The following is a 17,621-nucleotide window of genomic DNA, read 5'->3' on the forward strand; positions in this document are numbered from 1 at the left end:
CACTCCACTCAGGAACTCTGAAAAGCTGTTTCTGAGGAAGATGATAATGATTTTTACTTTGTTTTCAGGGTATAAAAATTATCTACTGATTCCTTACTCTGTAACAAGTGTCTATCTCTAATCAGCACAATAATCTTCAAGGGTAAAATTAATCTAATTTTACAGATGAGGAAAAACGGAGGCACAGAAAGGTTAAGTCACGAGTCTAAGGTCACACAGCAGAAGCAGAAGTGCCGGGATATGAACCCAGGGCCTTCCAAATCCTGTGCACTTTCAGCAACAGCTCACCCAGTCAGGCCAAGGATGAGAATTTTGCTGATTACACTGCATTAAGCAAAGAAACAAACTGAAGGTTATTTAAATGACTGCTTTACTTTGACTCCTCTTGTTTAACGAGAATACCAATTAATTCTGATTAAAACCAGACTATTTTTCCCTTCTCTCCCAGTTGAAAATTGCTTAAACCGCTGCTGCTGTGGGCCCGTAAAGGAAGAGGGGTTTGCTCAGCACACTGCAGCTGCCATCCTAACCCAAATACTCTCTGCATTTCCCGAAACTGGGCACTAGCAGTTCCGGCCCTCGGAGTCCCTGACAGACCTGGGCACTTACGTACTCTCATGTCCTCGCTCGTTAATTTCTTCCTGGAGACTCAGAACACTGGTGAGGTTAATGATTCTTCTTCGGGGGGTACAAGCGGCTGTCATTTCCTTTCGGGACTCATCTTCCTCCATTTCCACGTCGGAGACTTCCCGATGTCTCTTTCTGCAATGAAGATAAGGAACTGGCAGATCACCACTGCTCTTTTTCATTTGTTTTTGGTTCAGCCAAATTCGGTGTTGCATTTTGGAGAAGGGAGCAGCTGCTCTTGCTGGCTCTGCACATCTGGGAGGGACCCCTGTGCTGGTGGACAGCCAGCAAGATCAGTCTGCTCTCCAGCACACTGCTCATCTGACAGCCCTCAGAGCCCGGCAGCCGGCCGCTGCCCATGGGGCTTGAGAGTCCAGCTCAGCCCCGTGGGGCTGCAGGGCCGTGAGCAAGTGGGCTGACCTTGCCAATCTCCTTCCTTCAGTCCTCCATCTACCTGTCCCTCAGACACTGTTACAATGCCCAGCGCACACAGCCACAAACCAGACAGCCACGCTGCCTGCCCTCGCGACGCTGACTTTCTAGTGGCGGAGTCAAAGGGCAACAGAAAAGACCATTTTAAGTAGCAACAAATGCTGTGAAGAAAACAAGGTAACGTAACAGAATGATGGAGAAGGGAGAGAGAACCTGAGATCAAGTGGACAAAGGCCTCTGGGAAGAGGTGACATTTGAGTTGGGACCTGAGTGACAAGAAGCCAGAGTCTTCCACGGCCAAGGGCACAGTGAGTGTGGCGTAAGCAGCTCAGTGAGCTCAGGTCAGCCACAAGATCGGGGCGGCCAAAGCACCACGAGGGACAGGGAGAGTGGTAGGCTGGAGGGACGGCAGGGGGCTTTTATCCCAAGTGCAATGGGAAGCCACTGGTTTTTAGCAGAGGAGTGATACAATCTGAATTCTGGTTTTAAAAGATTTGACTGATGTGTGGTTAAATATAGCTTGTGGTGTTAATTCCTCAAGCGATCAACAGAAATGTAATGCTTCCCAGCAGGGCTGTTGAGGGCATGAATTGAGGTAATGTCTGTAAAGCATATTGCACATAGTGGAGCAAATGCAACTTATTGAGTAGGTGCTCAATAAATGTTAGCATCCTTTATTATTCCCTGGGAAAAAAATCCTTAGGAGTTGTCTCACTAGACTGACTCGGAAGTGAGGAAACTAGAGTTAAGTAACTCATCCACATTCCGATGGCCAATCAGTGTCAGGGTTTCGGTGGTCAGCCTCCAAGCGGATGTGCAGCCTTGGGCGCAAGACTTCACTGTGAGCTCCAGGTACAGGTACCCGAACACATTAGATAACAAATACCTATCATGCGGAATTCAGTGGGATGTGTTTCAAGAAGCTGTAGACTGTACACTGGAAATGCCCCAAATGAAATGACAGTAATTATTGCTGTTGTTCCTGCCCGCTTTCTCTACCCTCACTCACCACTACTAGCTCATGTGCTTCAGAGTTTCATAATTTGAATTGAGAAAGTATCGTTTCCTAGAAGGAGTGAAAGGAGGATGAAAGAGAATCCTCCAGATATTTTAGGCTTCTCTGTCTAGCCATCTTTGCTATTGAGGCTTTACCAAAATTCATTACTAAAAATGAAAGATAGGGCAGGCTGAGTGGCTCAGTTGGTTAAGAGCTCGCTCAAGAGTGTGAGCTCTGAGCAACAGAGTTGCCTGTTTGATTCCCAGCCCGAGCTGAGCTGCCAACAGGTGGCAGGATGGCTCAGCTAAAATAAATAATACATATAAATGAAGGATAAATCTTCTGATTCTTTTTCTGATGTGTTTTTAACTAATGCTTAGAATTATGGACATTTAAGGTATTTCAAAGGTCACTGTGATGGGTGACATGGTCAAAGGTAGACAGTAGACAAGGCCACAGCCCTGTCCCATCGGAGGCAAAGGGCGAGTCAGGCAGAGGTGAGATACAAGCTCTTCACAAGAAGTCCAAGTCAGGGGCAGTTTTATTAAAGAACAAAGGATGCACTTTTCCCAAAAGGCCATACCTGGGGTTGTCCGTGCTGGAAGGGGGCCCTCTCTTCTCTGATGTTTCTGAAGTCACCTCCCCTTCCAAACTCTGATTCTCGGCAGCCACTTCAGCTGGAGCTGGGAGTTCAAGCATTTCCTCATCTTGCTGCTTGGCACCGCAGGTGTCCGTCCTGTCCTCTGGAACCACTGTTCCGAAGGCCTGGGGCTGACTGGCCGGGGCCTGGCTCACAGGCTGCAGGAAGGCATCAAGCTTCTGCTCCCGGGAATCTGTGCGGACCATCTGGTGGGCATAGACCTTGTCGCCACCTCCAGAAGCAGATGGCGGGGCCACACCCGTTGTGGATTTAACCACCTCCCCAGAGGGGCCAGCAAGACTTGGCAGTAAAGTCTGTGTCAAAAAAGCAGACAGCGGGAAGATGCAGAATATGAGGTATACAAGTCCAGGTCCCAAAATGGAGCAGTATTGGAGGAAAAAGCTAGAACCTATAGTTATCATTCTGGAATTATTATGTAACTTTGGTCCAAACCTGAAGTATAAAATTAAAGATACAGAAAGATAAAATTTAAAAATTCAGCAAAATCTTTATAATCTTAGAATTGGTTTGAAATGGAAATATTTGCATAAAGTTTTCAAATTTGGGGTTTGTTTTGCTGCTTAAGACGATTTTATTTTTTTTTTTTAAAATATACATAATCTAAAATTTTCCATGTGACTAGTTTTAAGTGTACATTTCTTTGGCATTAAGCACATTCACACTGTTATACAACCATCACCATCCATCTCCAGAACTTTTTCATCCTCCCAAACTGAAACTCTGTGCCCACTAAACTCACCATTCTCTCCTCTCCCCCAGCTTCTAGTAACCACCACTCTGTTGGTTTTTCAATATACATATTTCCTAGCTCTGTCCTAGAAACAATGACCACCCTACAGCAATGAGGACCCTCTGGTCCCAGATTATAGTCTCTAAATACCATTCACACTACAATAAATCAGAGCTCCTTAGAGAAGTGGCCAATTTCAGGGCTTGGACTGGGAAAGTGAACCTACACTATCTTGTCATGCCAGAAACAAAGAAACGATCAAAAACTAATGGAACTGGGCCAAAAGGACAAGAACACCACCAGTCTAAAGGTGCTTCCATTGGTCTAAGATGGGATAACTTGAGCCTCAAAAGGAAAATAACTACAATTGATTAAATTATATCGTTTTGTTACCAGCTATGACAAACTAATAAGGAAAGAAAAAGGTGGGGAGAGAAAAAGAGCAAGGAAGAGACAGAGAAAGGAAAAGTCATCAAACATCACTGGAGTGGAGAGTGCCAGAACGCCAACTTATTCCTTCGCAAATTCATAATTAAAGAGATAGAACTCAGCATTTATCCTTACTTTCTACCACGAACTGTCTTTCAGCATAAATAAATAGCTCTAACAAATGAGGAAAAGTTAACCTATACTATACAGAAGAATTAACTAACACAGAAAAAAATGATACAATCAGAAAATCATAATCTTGCAATCTTAACGCAATGACTGATTCAGGTAATGGCCATCCATGGATGGTGCAGCCATTAAGCTAAATATCAACGGGGAACATTACAATGAAGGAATCAGGCTGTGACCAGCTGAGTCACCGACATGACATAACAAGTCAGTATGCACCTCCTACTGGGATGCAATAGAAAATACATGGCGTCATCTATCAAGAATTCTCGCAAAAAACTTTTTTAATTTAAATATAATCATGCATCTAGATCGAATTTCCAGTTTATGGAAAAAATGGAGGATTACAATAAGTTAAATGACACCAAGAAGCAGCAATCATCCAATCTGAAATGTATAGTATTTTACAGGAAACCTTTAGAATAAGCCAGTGAGAACACAAAAACTTCTAGTTTTAAAGACACTTCAAAGAGATTTAAAAGACATAACCACCACACATAATGAGCAGAACTTAATCGGATGCAGATTTGAACAAAGCTACGATATAAAAGGATCATTTTTGGACAATTGGGACATTTGGATACGGACCGGATATTAAATATTATTACAATTAATTTTATTAGGTATAAAAGGACATTAGATTATGTAAGAAAAAAATATTTTTTAATGCATAATAAAGTACTAAGTAAAAAATAAATCCCTGGAATGTGCTTTAAAACACTCCTTTCCTCACCCCCAAGTGGGAGAGGGAGAGAAAAAACAAATACAGCAAAACGTTGATGGTTGTTAAAGGTACGTGGGTATTTGTTGTGTGATCTATTTTTATGTGTGTTTAAAAATATTCAATAATAAAGAGTTAAATTATAAAAAGTTTAAGATAGCAACTTTGCTCAAAAAGGAAGAAACTTTCTTCGCGGACAATTTAAAACCCTTGCAATGTATTTACTTCATTTTGCCTGTGCAATACCCACAGGTGGGTTTTAGGAAGCAGAAGTTAACTACTTTGCAGCCAGTAATTTTAAAGTCCAGACACGTGAAATAGCTTGTCCAAAAGGACAGTGCTGGAACAAACTGCAGGTATCCCCAGGGCTCCTGATTTCATATCAAATGGTTTCACTGCAAACCAGGGCTTTGGCTGTACTGGCCTGGGGCAGGGGAGTGCAAGACAAAAGTTGGGGGCAGGCAAGTGACTCCAAGGCCAGAAAGTCAGGGGCCAGGGCGGCCTGCTGTTGGCAGGGAGAGCAGGTATTCTGAGGACACCACAGCAGCAGGGACAGCTCCAAGTTTAGCCCCCGCCCCCCACAGCAGTGCTCCAGCAGACAGAGGAAGGCCCTCTGACACGGCCTCCCCAGGGTCCAGCCCCTCCACTCTGCCCCGTGTAGTGTATATGGGACGGGCCTCCTCCTGAACATCTCCAAGAGAGAAGCGCGCATGGAAGAGGTGCCCTATTGTTTCAGAGAGATTGTTTCCTAGGAAGTCGGTCAAAGGTCCCAGATGGAGATTGGGGGGGTGGGGGGGGCAGTCAGGCCTGACTCCAGGCCCAGGGGTAACATGACAACACCTTCCCAGTTAGTTAGGTTCAAAGACGGAAATGGTGGTCAAAGAACGTAATACACGGAAAGCCCGAAAGCAACAGGCACCTAAAGCAACAGGCAAAAATCTGGGCTCTCATGTCTGACGATTCATTTTAAGGTGGCACAGGAGCAGAGAAAGAGCTGGGGCCAGCACCCTCACCTGGGTGAAGTACATCCTGGAGGAGTTGGCGCCCAGGAGCCTGCTCTCTATGTGCTGCTGCACTCGCTCCAGGATGCTGTCCTCGTGCAGGAAGTGAACTTCATGCTTTGTGGGGTGCACGTTGACGTCCACATTCTGGGGGCTGATTTCCAAACTGGCCGGGAAAAAAGAGAACTACCTCAGATGGTAGACGATGGGGAAAAAATTCACACAGGCTGCACATGGTGGCCAAGACTTGGGGATGCGAAAATGACACAGCGGTCAAAACTTCAAGGTCAACTCTGAGTGACCTGGGCTCAAGAGCTGACGCTGCTACTTAAAAAGCTTCGTAGTTTTGGGTAAATTACATCATCTTTCTTTGCCTCAGTTTCCTCATTTGTAAAGTAGGGGTTAAATTCATGGAAAGCACTCTGCATGTAACTGGCACATTTATGATATGTCCGCTGTTATTATCATTCCAGAACTAGTGCAATTTCTTATGTGACTGCAGTAAGTCACTTAATGTCTCCGCATCCGTTTCCTCATCTGTACCCATGAACTGGTCCCCTACTAATTTTTCAGTATTATATGAGAACCAAAACAAGAATACATGAGAGAAAACTTTCTATCGATAAAATGTAATACAAAAGTCAGTTTAGAGGCTCTGCTATCAACTTACTGCCTCAGCTCCACCTCCATCTTTCCTTGCTCGCTTTGTGATAACGAAGCTTTGTAATGTGAGTCTTTGTCAGTAGAGGACGCTGGAGGGACCCTGGAGGAGGAAGGGGTTTCTCTGCCAGGTTTGCGGCAGTTTCTTCCTGGTTCAGGGGCAAGATATGTGATTCACCTATTTCACCACGAGGGGGCTCTCAGTGAGATTCTGCTACATGAGCGAGCAAATGAAGGAACACTGTGCCCTTTCCCTGTGAGAAGGGACAGGACATCTTTTTGCTAGTGGTGTATGGGGTTCACTGATCAGGCTGTTAGCAAGCCCATCTCTTTCAAGGACAGCAGGATAAAATTTCCGTTCCTTGTGAGTCTTGGGTGAGGAGTTTGGTAAGTATTACCTGAGGTACAGGAACGGGTGTGTGTTTTTGGGCAAATAGGCTGCATACACCATTTCAATGGCTTTTTTTAAGGAAGTTGACTCTACCAGACGATCTAAAAAAATAAAAGTAACCAGTTAGACTGTCCTGAGGGCTGAGGCGACAGGTGAACACTCGTACCATGCCACTGAATCACCTCAGGAAGAATGCCTCCTGAGGAGTGATATTCACATCAGACTCCCAGGAAGGGTCCTCTTTACCTGCAGCATCTTACTACGGGTGTAGGGCTCTCTCCTCTTGCTCAAGTAGCAGAAACAAGATAGGGCAGTAAATTCTGCCTCCCCACTTCCCTTCCCCCACCCCGCCGTCAGCCCAGGTGGACTATCTTTGCCCTTGCTGGGCAGTATGACAACAGCATCAGCTCCCAGACTTCATCCTGCAAATACATACATGTGCCATGCGCTGGGAGACAATATGCTGGTGAATAAACTAATTCCAACTCCAAGTGGTAAGCATTACTAGAGAGATGTGTGCTAAATGGCGAGACGAGGGACCAACTACGTCTGCTCAGGACTTCTAACCGTGGGGTATCCAAAGTGAGTCATGAAGGGTAAGAAATTTTCCAGGCGTTTCAGGCAGTACAAACATCTGCATGTATGTTGAAGGTAATTTAGGAAATCCGGCAGGTTTGAGGGAGTGGAAAACAGCAAAGGCTGGGAGAGAGAAGACTGAAACAGTTCTCCTTTCTCTCCACACAGATGACCTGCTGATGATCTGCGTTCTGTGCCGGTGAGCCGAGGTGTGTCACATCTTTCTATTTCCAATGAGAAGAGTGGCTGCGATTTTATCAGTGAGGAAACCATCATTCTCTGAGTGCTCACTACATCAACAGCCCCCTTGATAATGTCACTGTACTCTGTAACACGTGTCCTGACCACACAGGCCTGGAGCAGGTGTGTGGGCACCTGACAAGGGGACAGCTGGAGCCCCTCTGCTGAGATTTCTGAACTTGATCATGCCAAAGGCGTGTTCTTTGTCCCTGCTGCCTGAGTGAGTCTGCACAGCGTTTAGATAACCGAATGACATGCCTGAGAGGCTGACCTCTCTTTGCTACTGGGAACTTGGCATCAGGACCTGATTAGCTAATGTTAACGCAGAGTCCATATGGTGAACAGCAGCTGCCCCAGAAGCAGGGACAGGAGCTACTCCGATGGCACTTTCTGATCTATGCTTGTCTGTTCTGCAGCCAACACATGTTTTACAAAGCAGTTATTCTTCACGGTTAGGAAAAAACAAATGAAAACCATTCTCTGAGCCTTGATTAAAGCAAGCTTTGTTATATCCGGCATTAAGTTCTTCCTAATGAAGTGGGGAAATACCCTGCTAATGTAAATCAGTTTAACAGAGTGTGTCTATAAGATACTGGCTCTTGGGCTGGCCGAGTGGCGCATTGGTTAAGAGCTGGCTTGGGACGCCAGAGAGCCCCGGTTCGGATCCCACATATGAGGGCCAGTGACACTGCCCTCCACAGCTAAGATGCTGAACAGCTCAACCTGGAGCTGGGATACCGTGAGTGCCTGAGTCGCCGTGGGTTGCCATGGGCTACGGTGTGTAGCCAGCAACCAGTGTGAGCGGCCAGTGGTCGCTGTGAGCGGCAGTCCAGAAGCTGGTGACTGATTTGCCTCGCCCAGGAAGAGCGCAATGATGGTGCCAACTTGGGCCAGTGAAGCAACGTCCTCCACAACTAGACTGAAGAACAAAACAGCAATTTGTCTAACTGTCTGTTCCCCTTCCCTCAATTCCCCAGCGCTGTTCCCATCCCCCAGTCCCCCAATAAAAATCTTTAAAAAAAAAAGATACTGGCTTTCTCCTCACTGTTTCCATATTGCTTTGAACTGCTGTAAAATAGTCATAATTTGGGACATTTAAATCTGGTTAACACTATAAGTGGAAGGGGGGTACTATACCATTTCCAACAGCAAATAAACAAAATAAAAAATTATAAAATATATGAATTGCTTTAAACAATAAAGGTAAAGGATCTCTATGATAAAAATGAGAAGACTGAGCAAATGGGGAGACACATCTTGTTTCTGGATAGATAATGAAATACTGAGTCAGGCAATGTTTGGGATTATTTGTTGCTACCATGTCACTGTCTCTCAAAACCATATAATATGCAATTAAGTAAAATGAAGCAGAACGCACAATAGTATCTGCTTAATAGTCAGCAGTCATGTAAACACTATGTCAGCAGTGTCTAGAGATAGAGACTGGAAAGAAATCTGAGAAAAATCCGAATTTATTTAGTTCATTTCCTCCCTGATTTTTAGTACTATTCTTTGTATCATAAATAATTCTCATTCGTTAAAAAGAAAACTCAGAGGGCTTAGCATTCAATTTCTTTACTTTAATAACAATACCTATACCCAAAGTACCCCCTTCCCTGTGTCCTGCTGTGTAATTTCAAACAGGGGACCTCTATCTAAGGAGAGAATGAAGGTCTGCGTAGGGCCTGCTTGGAGAGGCTCTGATGCCAGCAGGTGACAAGACATGCTGGCTTGCAGGGGACTGTCATGCTCTTTCCAGGGACCCCTCTTAAAGCAAAAACAGTCAGCCAGCAATAAGCACGTCTCAGAGGGCTGAGCTGACTTAGGCCAGAAATTACAAATGCCTCCTAATCAAACCAGATTTTGGCACAAGGTGCTCCTGTGTGTAATCAAACCCGTACATTAGGGATTTTTCATGGTCCCATAGAATCCCCTGGAGATCGATTTCCCCATTTGGTTCTTTTCACTTACGGTTGATGAACAGTAAGAAGACGCACTTCTTCACCGAGTAGTTTGCATTGGATATGTAGCCATTCATTCTGAAGCCTAGCATTTTATCCTCACACCCAACTTCTATCAATTCTCTGGGTGGAAAAGAGAAATTTTGAGGCTTTTGAATATACTGGAAAATTCAAATGTTATAAAGAATCAGAGTTGGAAAAATCAGAGTCCCTCCCATAAACTAATTGCCAAATGAGGACCCCAGAGATGGTTTGCTGAGGTCCTCTGGGCCCACCCATTAGTTCATCTGCCTGTCTAACCACCTATCATCCATCCATCTGTCCGTCCATCCATCCATCCATCCACTTACCCACTCAGTCAGTGTTTTCAAGCACTTAAACTATATGCCAAGCACTGCTCTAATTGCTAGGACACAGTGCCAAGTCCAAGCTCTGAAACCTTATTTTGCTGAAACTTTTGTGTATCTTAGGAACTACATCCCAAAGATGAGGCTCCCAAAAAACTCATCTCTGCTGAATCCCTTACTGTAAAGAATCACACCACAATGAGACTCCAGCGTGGTGTTCCCCAGTGTGTGTTTAAGAGGAGATCAGTTTAATAGGTGAAAGGAGGTTCTCATACAAGCCACACCCATCTCTGCCTGAGGGCCTTCCTGAGTGCTGGTCCCTTGGCGGTGAAAGCTTCTATTGTCAGCTAATGAACTCTTTCTAACCCCTCATATCTCAGGGATTATTTCTGCAAAGGGTCTTCTCTAACTGAGCCCTCCCTAACCACAAAAGTTTCTTCCATTGTGCCTTGTATTTTTAATTTGTGGCACCTAGCACAATCACTAATGAATGGCATGATTATTTCATGTGTTTTTCCAACTAGACTATGAGTCCTCTGAGGGCAAGAATCATTTCTGCTTTATTCCGGACTACATATCTCTAGCACACAGCACAGCACCCAGCCAACAGCAGGTACGCAGAAAGCATTTGCCGAATGTATGGTGGAAGCTTTTCATGCAGTAATGTGTGCTCTGAGTATTTGAGCAGGGGGTACAGTTTGCAGTATGTGCCACACACAATCAACCAGCAAATCCTTTCTTTCCAAAATGTCTCAAGAGGCCGGTGTTCTGGCCACACACTTTGGGAACTGCTGCTCTATGGGATTTCTAATCTCTTACAGTCCCTAGGAATTTCATAACAACTAATTCTGAGTCTCACAATTTAGTCAAGAAACTCTTAAAAGTTTCTCTGTATAAAAGAGCTCCCTCCTTGCTCTGGGAGCACAATTTAAAACAATTAATTCAGTAACACTTAATTAGTAAGGAGAGGGTAATTAAAAGCAGACTGTTAGACACTTGTTAGACCTAGTTAGACACTTGGTTTTGCTCAAATAATAATCTGTCCTTCAAAGCAGAAAACTGGGTTCTGGGACTACTGCTGCTGCTTTTAAGATTATTGGAAAAAGGGAAGTCAGGAGCTGACTCCTTCATCCGTGGATCCCTAGCGCCTGGTGCCTGCCCGACATATAGTAGGATCTGAGTATTCTCCCCTTCAAATGATGACACTGGCATTTTGGGCTCTGTAAAGTCCTGAGATTTAGCTAGGAATCTGTGATAGACATGATGGTTCTGGTGGTAGTGCAAAGTGACAGAAGGGAGTGCCACAAAGAATCTACAATGGAAGCAATTTCCCCTCTTAGGCTTCCCTTGACAATGAGTTTGGGTGACACTCACAAATCTGCTTGCCACTAGACAGGAAAGTCTTTAAGGGCGGGAAATATTGTATTTGTCTTTACATTCTTAACTTCTGGCATACTGCCTGGAATATGGGAGGCAATTAATAAATGCTTAATGATAATAAATGAAATCCTAAACTGATGATAATGGAAATATAAGGGAAAGAGGGAGCATTGGAGGATGAAAGAATTCTACTACACTATAAGTATTTTGAAGACAGAGAGCTAGAGAGAACACAGTGACTTAGAGCCAGACCATCTAGGAGATAACATGCACCCAAGAAGTATTAGTGACACGAAATAATGACTCTGAATGAATCGGAAGCATGAAAACAAGCTTGCGTATTTGATTAAAGCAAACTCTTAAGGCAGGTGCTATCTTATCTAAAATAGTGTGAGCAAGTGCGGAAGATTTTTTTAAATCTAAGCTCTCAACATACCGGCTAACAGCATTTCCAAAGATGGAGCGAATGTTGTCCACGGTTGTGGCATTGGGCAGTGTTCTAACATCAGCTACTGTCTCACCTTGCTGAAAAATAGAACAGAAGATATGACTTACTGCCTCATAGTTGTGATTGAAACATCATAACCTTATCTCCACAGGAGAACTATAAAAAAATTATTTTTCTTTTGTACTACATAACCACCCCTATTAATCAGTAACTTACCTTTTTAACTGAGAAACTAATGCCTGAATTGTGGATTGAATACCTGGCAAAGGGAAAAAGACAAAACAAAACAGTAAGCAAAGAGTGGCCAAATGCACAATACATGTCAGAGCCCCCTTTCAGTTAAACAAATTGGTGGAGTTAAGTGATATAAACAAAAATACATACAAACAAAAATATCTTCATCTATCGTATTTTACCCACAGGAAAATAAGCCAGCATAGACTTCATGGAGATATCACTGCTAAAATGTGGCTGAATCAAACCAAAAACAGGGTTCCACTTTGCATCCATAAATTGCTGACTAGACTCAGTATCTCAATACAATTTCCTCCTCACCTAGTTTCATTTTCACAAACTCAAAAGGTCTGGGTTGCCTCAAGGACATCTTGAGAACCTTGCTGTATCAATCCCTGCACTCTTTTTATCTCTCTCAGACCCTCAATACAGGCCCTCCTCCCTGTTTCTTCCTCGAGCAGGGTCACTACATTAAATCTCTGAAGCCACCCTGGTTCTTATCCTCCCCAAGAAGCAACTGTCCATGATTTTTTCCCTTTGGTGAGTCACCCTAGCCTTTCAGTAAATTTATTTTGGGCTCAAGTTAGCTAGAGTCAATTTGTTTTGCTTGTTATCAAAGAACCCTCACTGATACAGAGACCAACTGCTCTCTCCTGGGGACATGAGAGAAAACCCAGAATTAGTGACTAAACCCTGACCACATACAATCTGTAGGCCAGCACTGCTGTATTCCAGGTAGCTCAGCAGCCACTGTCAGTTCATAGGCACAGTACACATTCCTTTGGCAAACTATCTCAGAGACCCACGATTTTGGACTATACCTGCCAACAACTTCCAAAATCTTCCCATACTCTTCACTTGGATTTTTTAAAGCTTTCCTCCTCGTGGGTATGTTGTAAAAAAGGTCCTCCACCTGAACAAGAGATTCAGTTTTCTTGTAAATTCACAGAAGTATATGGAAATAAAGACCCAAGCTGTCCACCTAAAGCTGGGTCTTAACGCAGAGAATCCAACTATTTTTATATATTTATCACCAGCCTGGTTCTCAGCACTGGTTGGGGTCGGGGAGTGAGAGATAAGGCAGCCTTAACAAAGGAAATAAAGGATGTTTTTCCTGCCTCCCACATTCGTTCGCTGATTTCTCAAATAGGTACTGGGGGCTATCTCTGTGTCAGGCTCCGCACCTTGTACTGGGAATATGAAGACAAATAAATAAAGCACAGTGTTGCCTAGCACAGCACAAGACTTAGTGGCGCAAACATAAATTTACAATTATAACATCACGGGGCAATCAAACATATTTTTCAAACGAAGAATTACAAAATTCCTGAGATCATTTGGGGTTCTTGGAAATCAGCTGTGTTCACCCTGTACAGGGTCCCTCTTCAGTACGTGCCCTTCAGAGCACACGTTCGTTTCTGCCTCCTGCCCGCCTCACAGGCCCTGGGCTTAGTTTCTGGGGACTGTGCTCTAGCTAAGGCTGGAGGTGGAGACGGGGATGCATAACATGACAGCGGGGTACTTTATGGGCCCACAGGATGGGAAGAGACCAAAGGTAGCACCACAGAAATAAGGAATGTAAAGGACTTTCTTCTGAATAATGATGTAATCATTGCTCCAACACCCTTTGAGTGGGCACGTATTCTGCATTCCATTTTATAGATGAGAACAGTGAGGTTAAGGGACATCAGACAACTTGCGTCTGGACACTCAATCATTGAGTGGCAAGGCTGGGATTCTAACTCATGTCTTCTAGAGTCAAGCTTAAGGTTCTTTCAATGCTAACTACCCTGCCACTGATTTCTGCCACCCCCAAAAAGGAATCTCCTGGCCTCTTAAAAAAAGAAGAGGGGTTGGGCAGCCTGTCATGCAACAACAACAAAAAACACAAAAATCATTTATCTTGCTTAGAAGGTGGTACCTTGGGACTTGTATTAACTAGCAGAGATTTATTTTACTATTATTTTGAAAGTTCAGAGATAACTTTCTTCAATATTTATACAAAGCTCTTTTTTAACAATTTACCCTCCCATGTACCATTCTTACCGTGATCTGGGTCCCCTGATTGCCTGCACATGGTTTAGGAGGGGCTTTCAGCTTTCCATCTGAGTAATTTGCTCTAATCAAGAAATATAAGCCATTATTAATATCTAATAGAAACAGGATAGATACTTATCCAAACGGTAAAAAAGAAACGTGCACCAATAATAGGTTAAAATATATGCATGTCCAATACTGTCTTAATTATCATTTTCCTCTTTGTTTTCCTACTACTTCCATAACCGTTCTAATTGGATACCAAAAAAAAAGTCTCTGTTCTTCTAGCAAATGTTGCTTTTTAATTCCTGAGTTCTGAGCTACAAACTACAGTTTTGCCAATGCTTAAGATGACAGTAAAGTTTTTTCAGTTATTCTGCGATCATTTATTGAGAGATTACCACACATCAGGCTTAGAATAAAGGCAGGAGCAGGAACAATGGGCTAAATGATCTAGAGAAGGAAACATTCAGCCTGGCGTGAGAGTGAGGGAGGGTGAACGTGTCCCAGAAGAGGCGACCGTTCATCTGGGCTCGAGGGAGGAATAGTTCCAGGTGGAGAGAGCAGGGAACACTGTCCAGGAAGAGAAAAACACAAGCAAAAGCACAGAAGCTTTAGAATACGTGGCCATTGGGGATGTGTGAAGAGAAGAGGCTGAAAGGTGGGCTGAGAGCACGTTGGGAGGGCGCTGGTTGCTATGGTAATGATTGGATTCATCCAGCCACGGAAGGGGAGCCACCAGAGGTCCCACGGAAGGGCATAACGTGATCCCAGGGGTGAAGAAACTGGGGTCAGCCTATCTAGGTCCCAGGGCAACTATAATCAGAGTCAAACTCCTCTAGCGTCAGTGCTATGCACTCTGAAACGCACATCTTCCACTACTTCACACATCTGTCTGTTGAAGAAAACTGGGAAGCAGGCAGAACTGCCCCTGTTGAAGCGATTTTCTACATTAACTCACAATCTGTGATAAAAAAAAATTCTTTTGGGGGCATGAATTAGGTACTCCTACTTGTCTTCCACTAGCGAATGGCCAGTGCTTATAAAAACAAAGATGGGATTTTGATTCCTTGAATCTGCTTTTGCTCTGTTCCAAGGCTGTTCATCAGCCTCTGAAACCTGTGCCAGCACAACAGTCAGTGGCCACCACGGGAAGGCAAACCAGCACAGGCGCACATGTGGGAGGAAGCTGGCGGCTCACCGGCCAGCTAAGCAACCGTGAGCCTCCAGCATCCCAGCCGCGGCCTGTAATCAGCCCAGAAGGACATCCTACGGAAAGGCCAAAGGGCGGGATAATGTCCACGACTCCCACTGACATAGGATGCCTCTGTGTAACAGACACCTTGCTGTGCACTTGCAATATGTCACATCTTGCCCTTTAATACTCCATGAAGAGTATCACCTAATAATCATCCTGTGGATTATCAGTTAATCCAAAGAGAGGAAAGAAAACTTACCCAAGGGCTTGGCCAAAAAGGATACCACTGGTGTTTAGACAGGATTACTTTGAGATGTAGGCAAAAAGCACATTTCTGGATGAATACATATGAATAAAAGACAGCGCTTTACCTGTAGGCGCACTTTCCATCAGCTGTTTTGGTTGTAATAGTAACATGAGCCACATGGCTGATGCTGGCCAAAGCCTAAGGGAGAAAAGGAGACGGAATGAAAGAAAAACACACCGTGGGGTCACCCCGTATCATATCAGTAAGGGGACGCTTATCTAAACTGCCTCTTCCATTCTGTATTAACAAATGACAACAACAAGCACTTTGCTCACTCACTTTGATATGTTATAAAAAGAAAACGAATATCAAATTGAATCTGTAGCATAATCACTAGAACATGGGGGAAAATATATTAAAAAGTCCAAAAGGAAACACACCAAAGCATTAATGTGTTAACAGCAATTGAGTTCAGGTGTAGAGTACAGGCATGTTTAATATTCTTAATGATTTGTCTTCCAACAATTTTTAAAACTTGCCTTCGGAAATGAATAATAGAATCACTCCAAATAGATAATGTTGTATACTTTTGGTCAAAACTGTTTTCTGTAATTACATGATTAGAAATGTAAATTTAAAATTATGCAATTAAGACATAACAAATTAAAGAAAAACTCCATGACCATTTTTTCCCTTATAATCAAGATTGGTTTCCTAGCCCTTTGGAATCTGCATTGCCTTTCATCAGGTACTGTGCTGGCATCTGCGTGATAGCATCTTAGAAGACAGTGAACATAGCCCCTGGCTGGTTCAGTGCATTAACAATGAACATGGCTCAGGCTAAGACGTCACCAGGTTGTTGCTAGATTTCCCTGGTTTATGTAATTCTTAAATCTCTTTTAATCTACAGGTTCTTGCTCCCTTCTCTGCCTTTTCTCCTTGCAGTTTATTTGTTGAAGGAAACAAGTCTTTTATCATGTAGTTTCCCACTCTCAGTATCACTTACCATGCTCCCTTTGCCCCAATGTTTTCTGTATATTGTTACTTAGATCTTAAGTATTGATCAGATTCACATTTGATTTTTGGACAAAAAAACTTTGTAGGTGGTGTTGCATTCTTCCATCAATAGACAATAATATCTCGGGGTCTCTATAGCTGTAGTTTATGGTGTATTAAGTATTTATGAACAATTCTCAGTTTTGGCAAATTAAATTTAAGTTTGTTTAGATTTACATATATTTAACAAGCAAAAAGTATATCTTATTTATCTGTTGAGAAACATGCTGACAAATGGCAGAAGTGCCATCCCAGAAGAATGGTTTACACATTTATTTCATCCTTAGCTTACCTCACCCCGAAAGCCATAGGTAGAAATATTAGATAAATCCTCAAAGGACTGTAGTTTACTTGTAGTGAACCTCTCACACACAATATCCAGATCTTCTTTCTACAAGATACCAAAAAATAAGTACATAATTATGTGACTCATTTTTGCGAATCTTTTTGTTTTTGTTTCTTGGTGCTTTTTTTTAGCTGAGCCATCCTGCCACCTGTTGGCAACTCAGTGGCAGCTCAGCTCGGGTGGGAATCAAACTGGTGACCCTGTTGCTCAGAGCTCACACTCTTGAGTGAGCTCTTAACCAACTGAGCCACTCAGCCGGCCCCCAAATCTTTTTGAATGTACCTTTTCTTGATTGAATCCAAGAAGAAAACTCTTAGAAGAGGTTTTAAATTAGCAGTAACTTCCTCACCTGGCATCCAGGCTGCCACATTGACCTGGTGCTCCTTCTCTCACTTGTCTCATTTCTCAGTCTCATTTGCTAGTTCTGTCTCATCTCCTCTGACCGTGGAGTAACCCATAATTAACCCAGAATCTCACTACTTCTTACATCTTGCCCAAACTGGTCCAAGGTACCATCACCCATCTCCTGGACTGCTCCAGGTGCTTCCTCACTGCTGCTGACTTGTTCTGCAACAGCCTATTTTCCGCATTGTAGACAAGAGTTCTTACAAAACTTGCCAAACCATGTCACCTCGTTGTTCAAAACCCTCTAATAGTATCCCACCTTATTCAGAGTAAAAGCCAAAGATTTTACAACAGCCCACAATGTCCTA

The 17,621-nt window shown here is 43.5% G+C and overlaps 1 protein-coding gene across 2 annotated transcripts in view; it reads right to left on the minus strand.

The window, feature by feature from the left end:
- Positions 1-17,621, minus strand: part of MLH1 (mutL homolog 1) — a 32,127-nt gene that overhangs the window by 11,938 nt on the left and 2,568 nt on the right. For both annotated transcript variants that reach the window (XM_019647170.1, XM_019647171.1), the window contains exons 3-13: positions 16,855-16,953; positions 15,631-15,704; positions 14,071-14,143; positions 12,846-12,937; positions 12,007-12,049; positions 11,779-11,867; positions 9,626-9,738; positions 6,846-6,939; positions 5,800-5,953; positions 2,640-3,010; positions 614-762 (exon numbers count right to left, since the gene is read on the minus strand). In XM_019647170.1, the coding sequence (XP_019502715.1) occupies positions 614-762; positions 2,640-3,010; positions 5,800-5,953; positions 6,846-6,939; positions 9,626-9,738; positions 11,779-11,867; positions 12,007-12,049; positions 12,846-12,937; positions 14,071-14,143; positions 15,631-15,704; positions 16,855-16,953 (1,351 nt within the window). The remainder of the gene's footprint in view (positions 1-613; positions 763-2,639; positions 3,011-5,799; positions 5,954-6,845; positions 6,940-9,625; positions 9,739-11,778; positions 11,868-12,006; positions 12,050-12,845; positions 12,938-14,070; positions 14,144-15,630; positions 15,705-16,854; positions 16,954-17,621) is intronic.

Source organism: Hipposideros armiger, unplaced genomic scaffold (genome assembly GCF_001890085.2).
Source record: "Hipposideros armiger isolate ML-2016 unplaced genomic scaffold, ASM189008v1 scaffold_109, whole genome shotgun sequence".
Classification (NCBI taxonomy): Eukaryota; Metazoa; Chordata; class Mammalia; order Chiroptera; family Hipposideridae; genus Hipposideros; species Hipposideros armiger.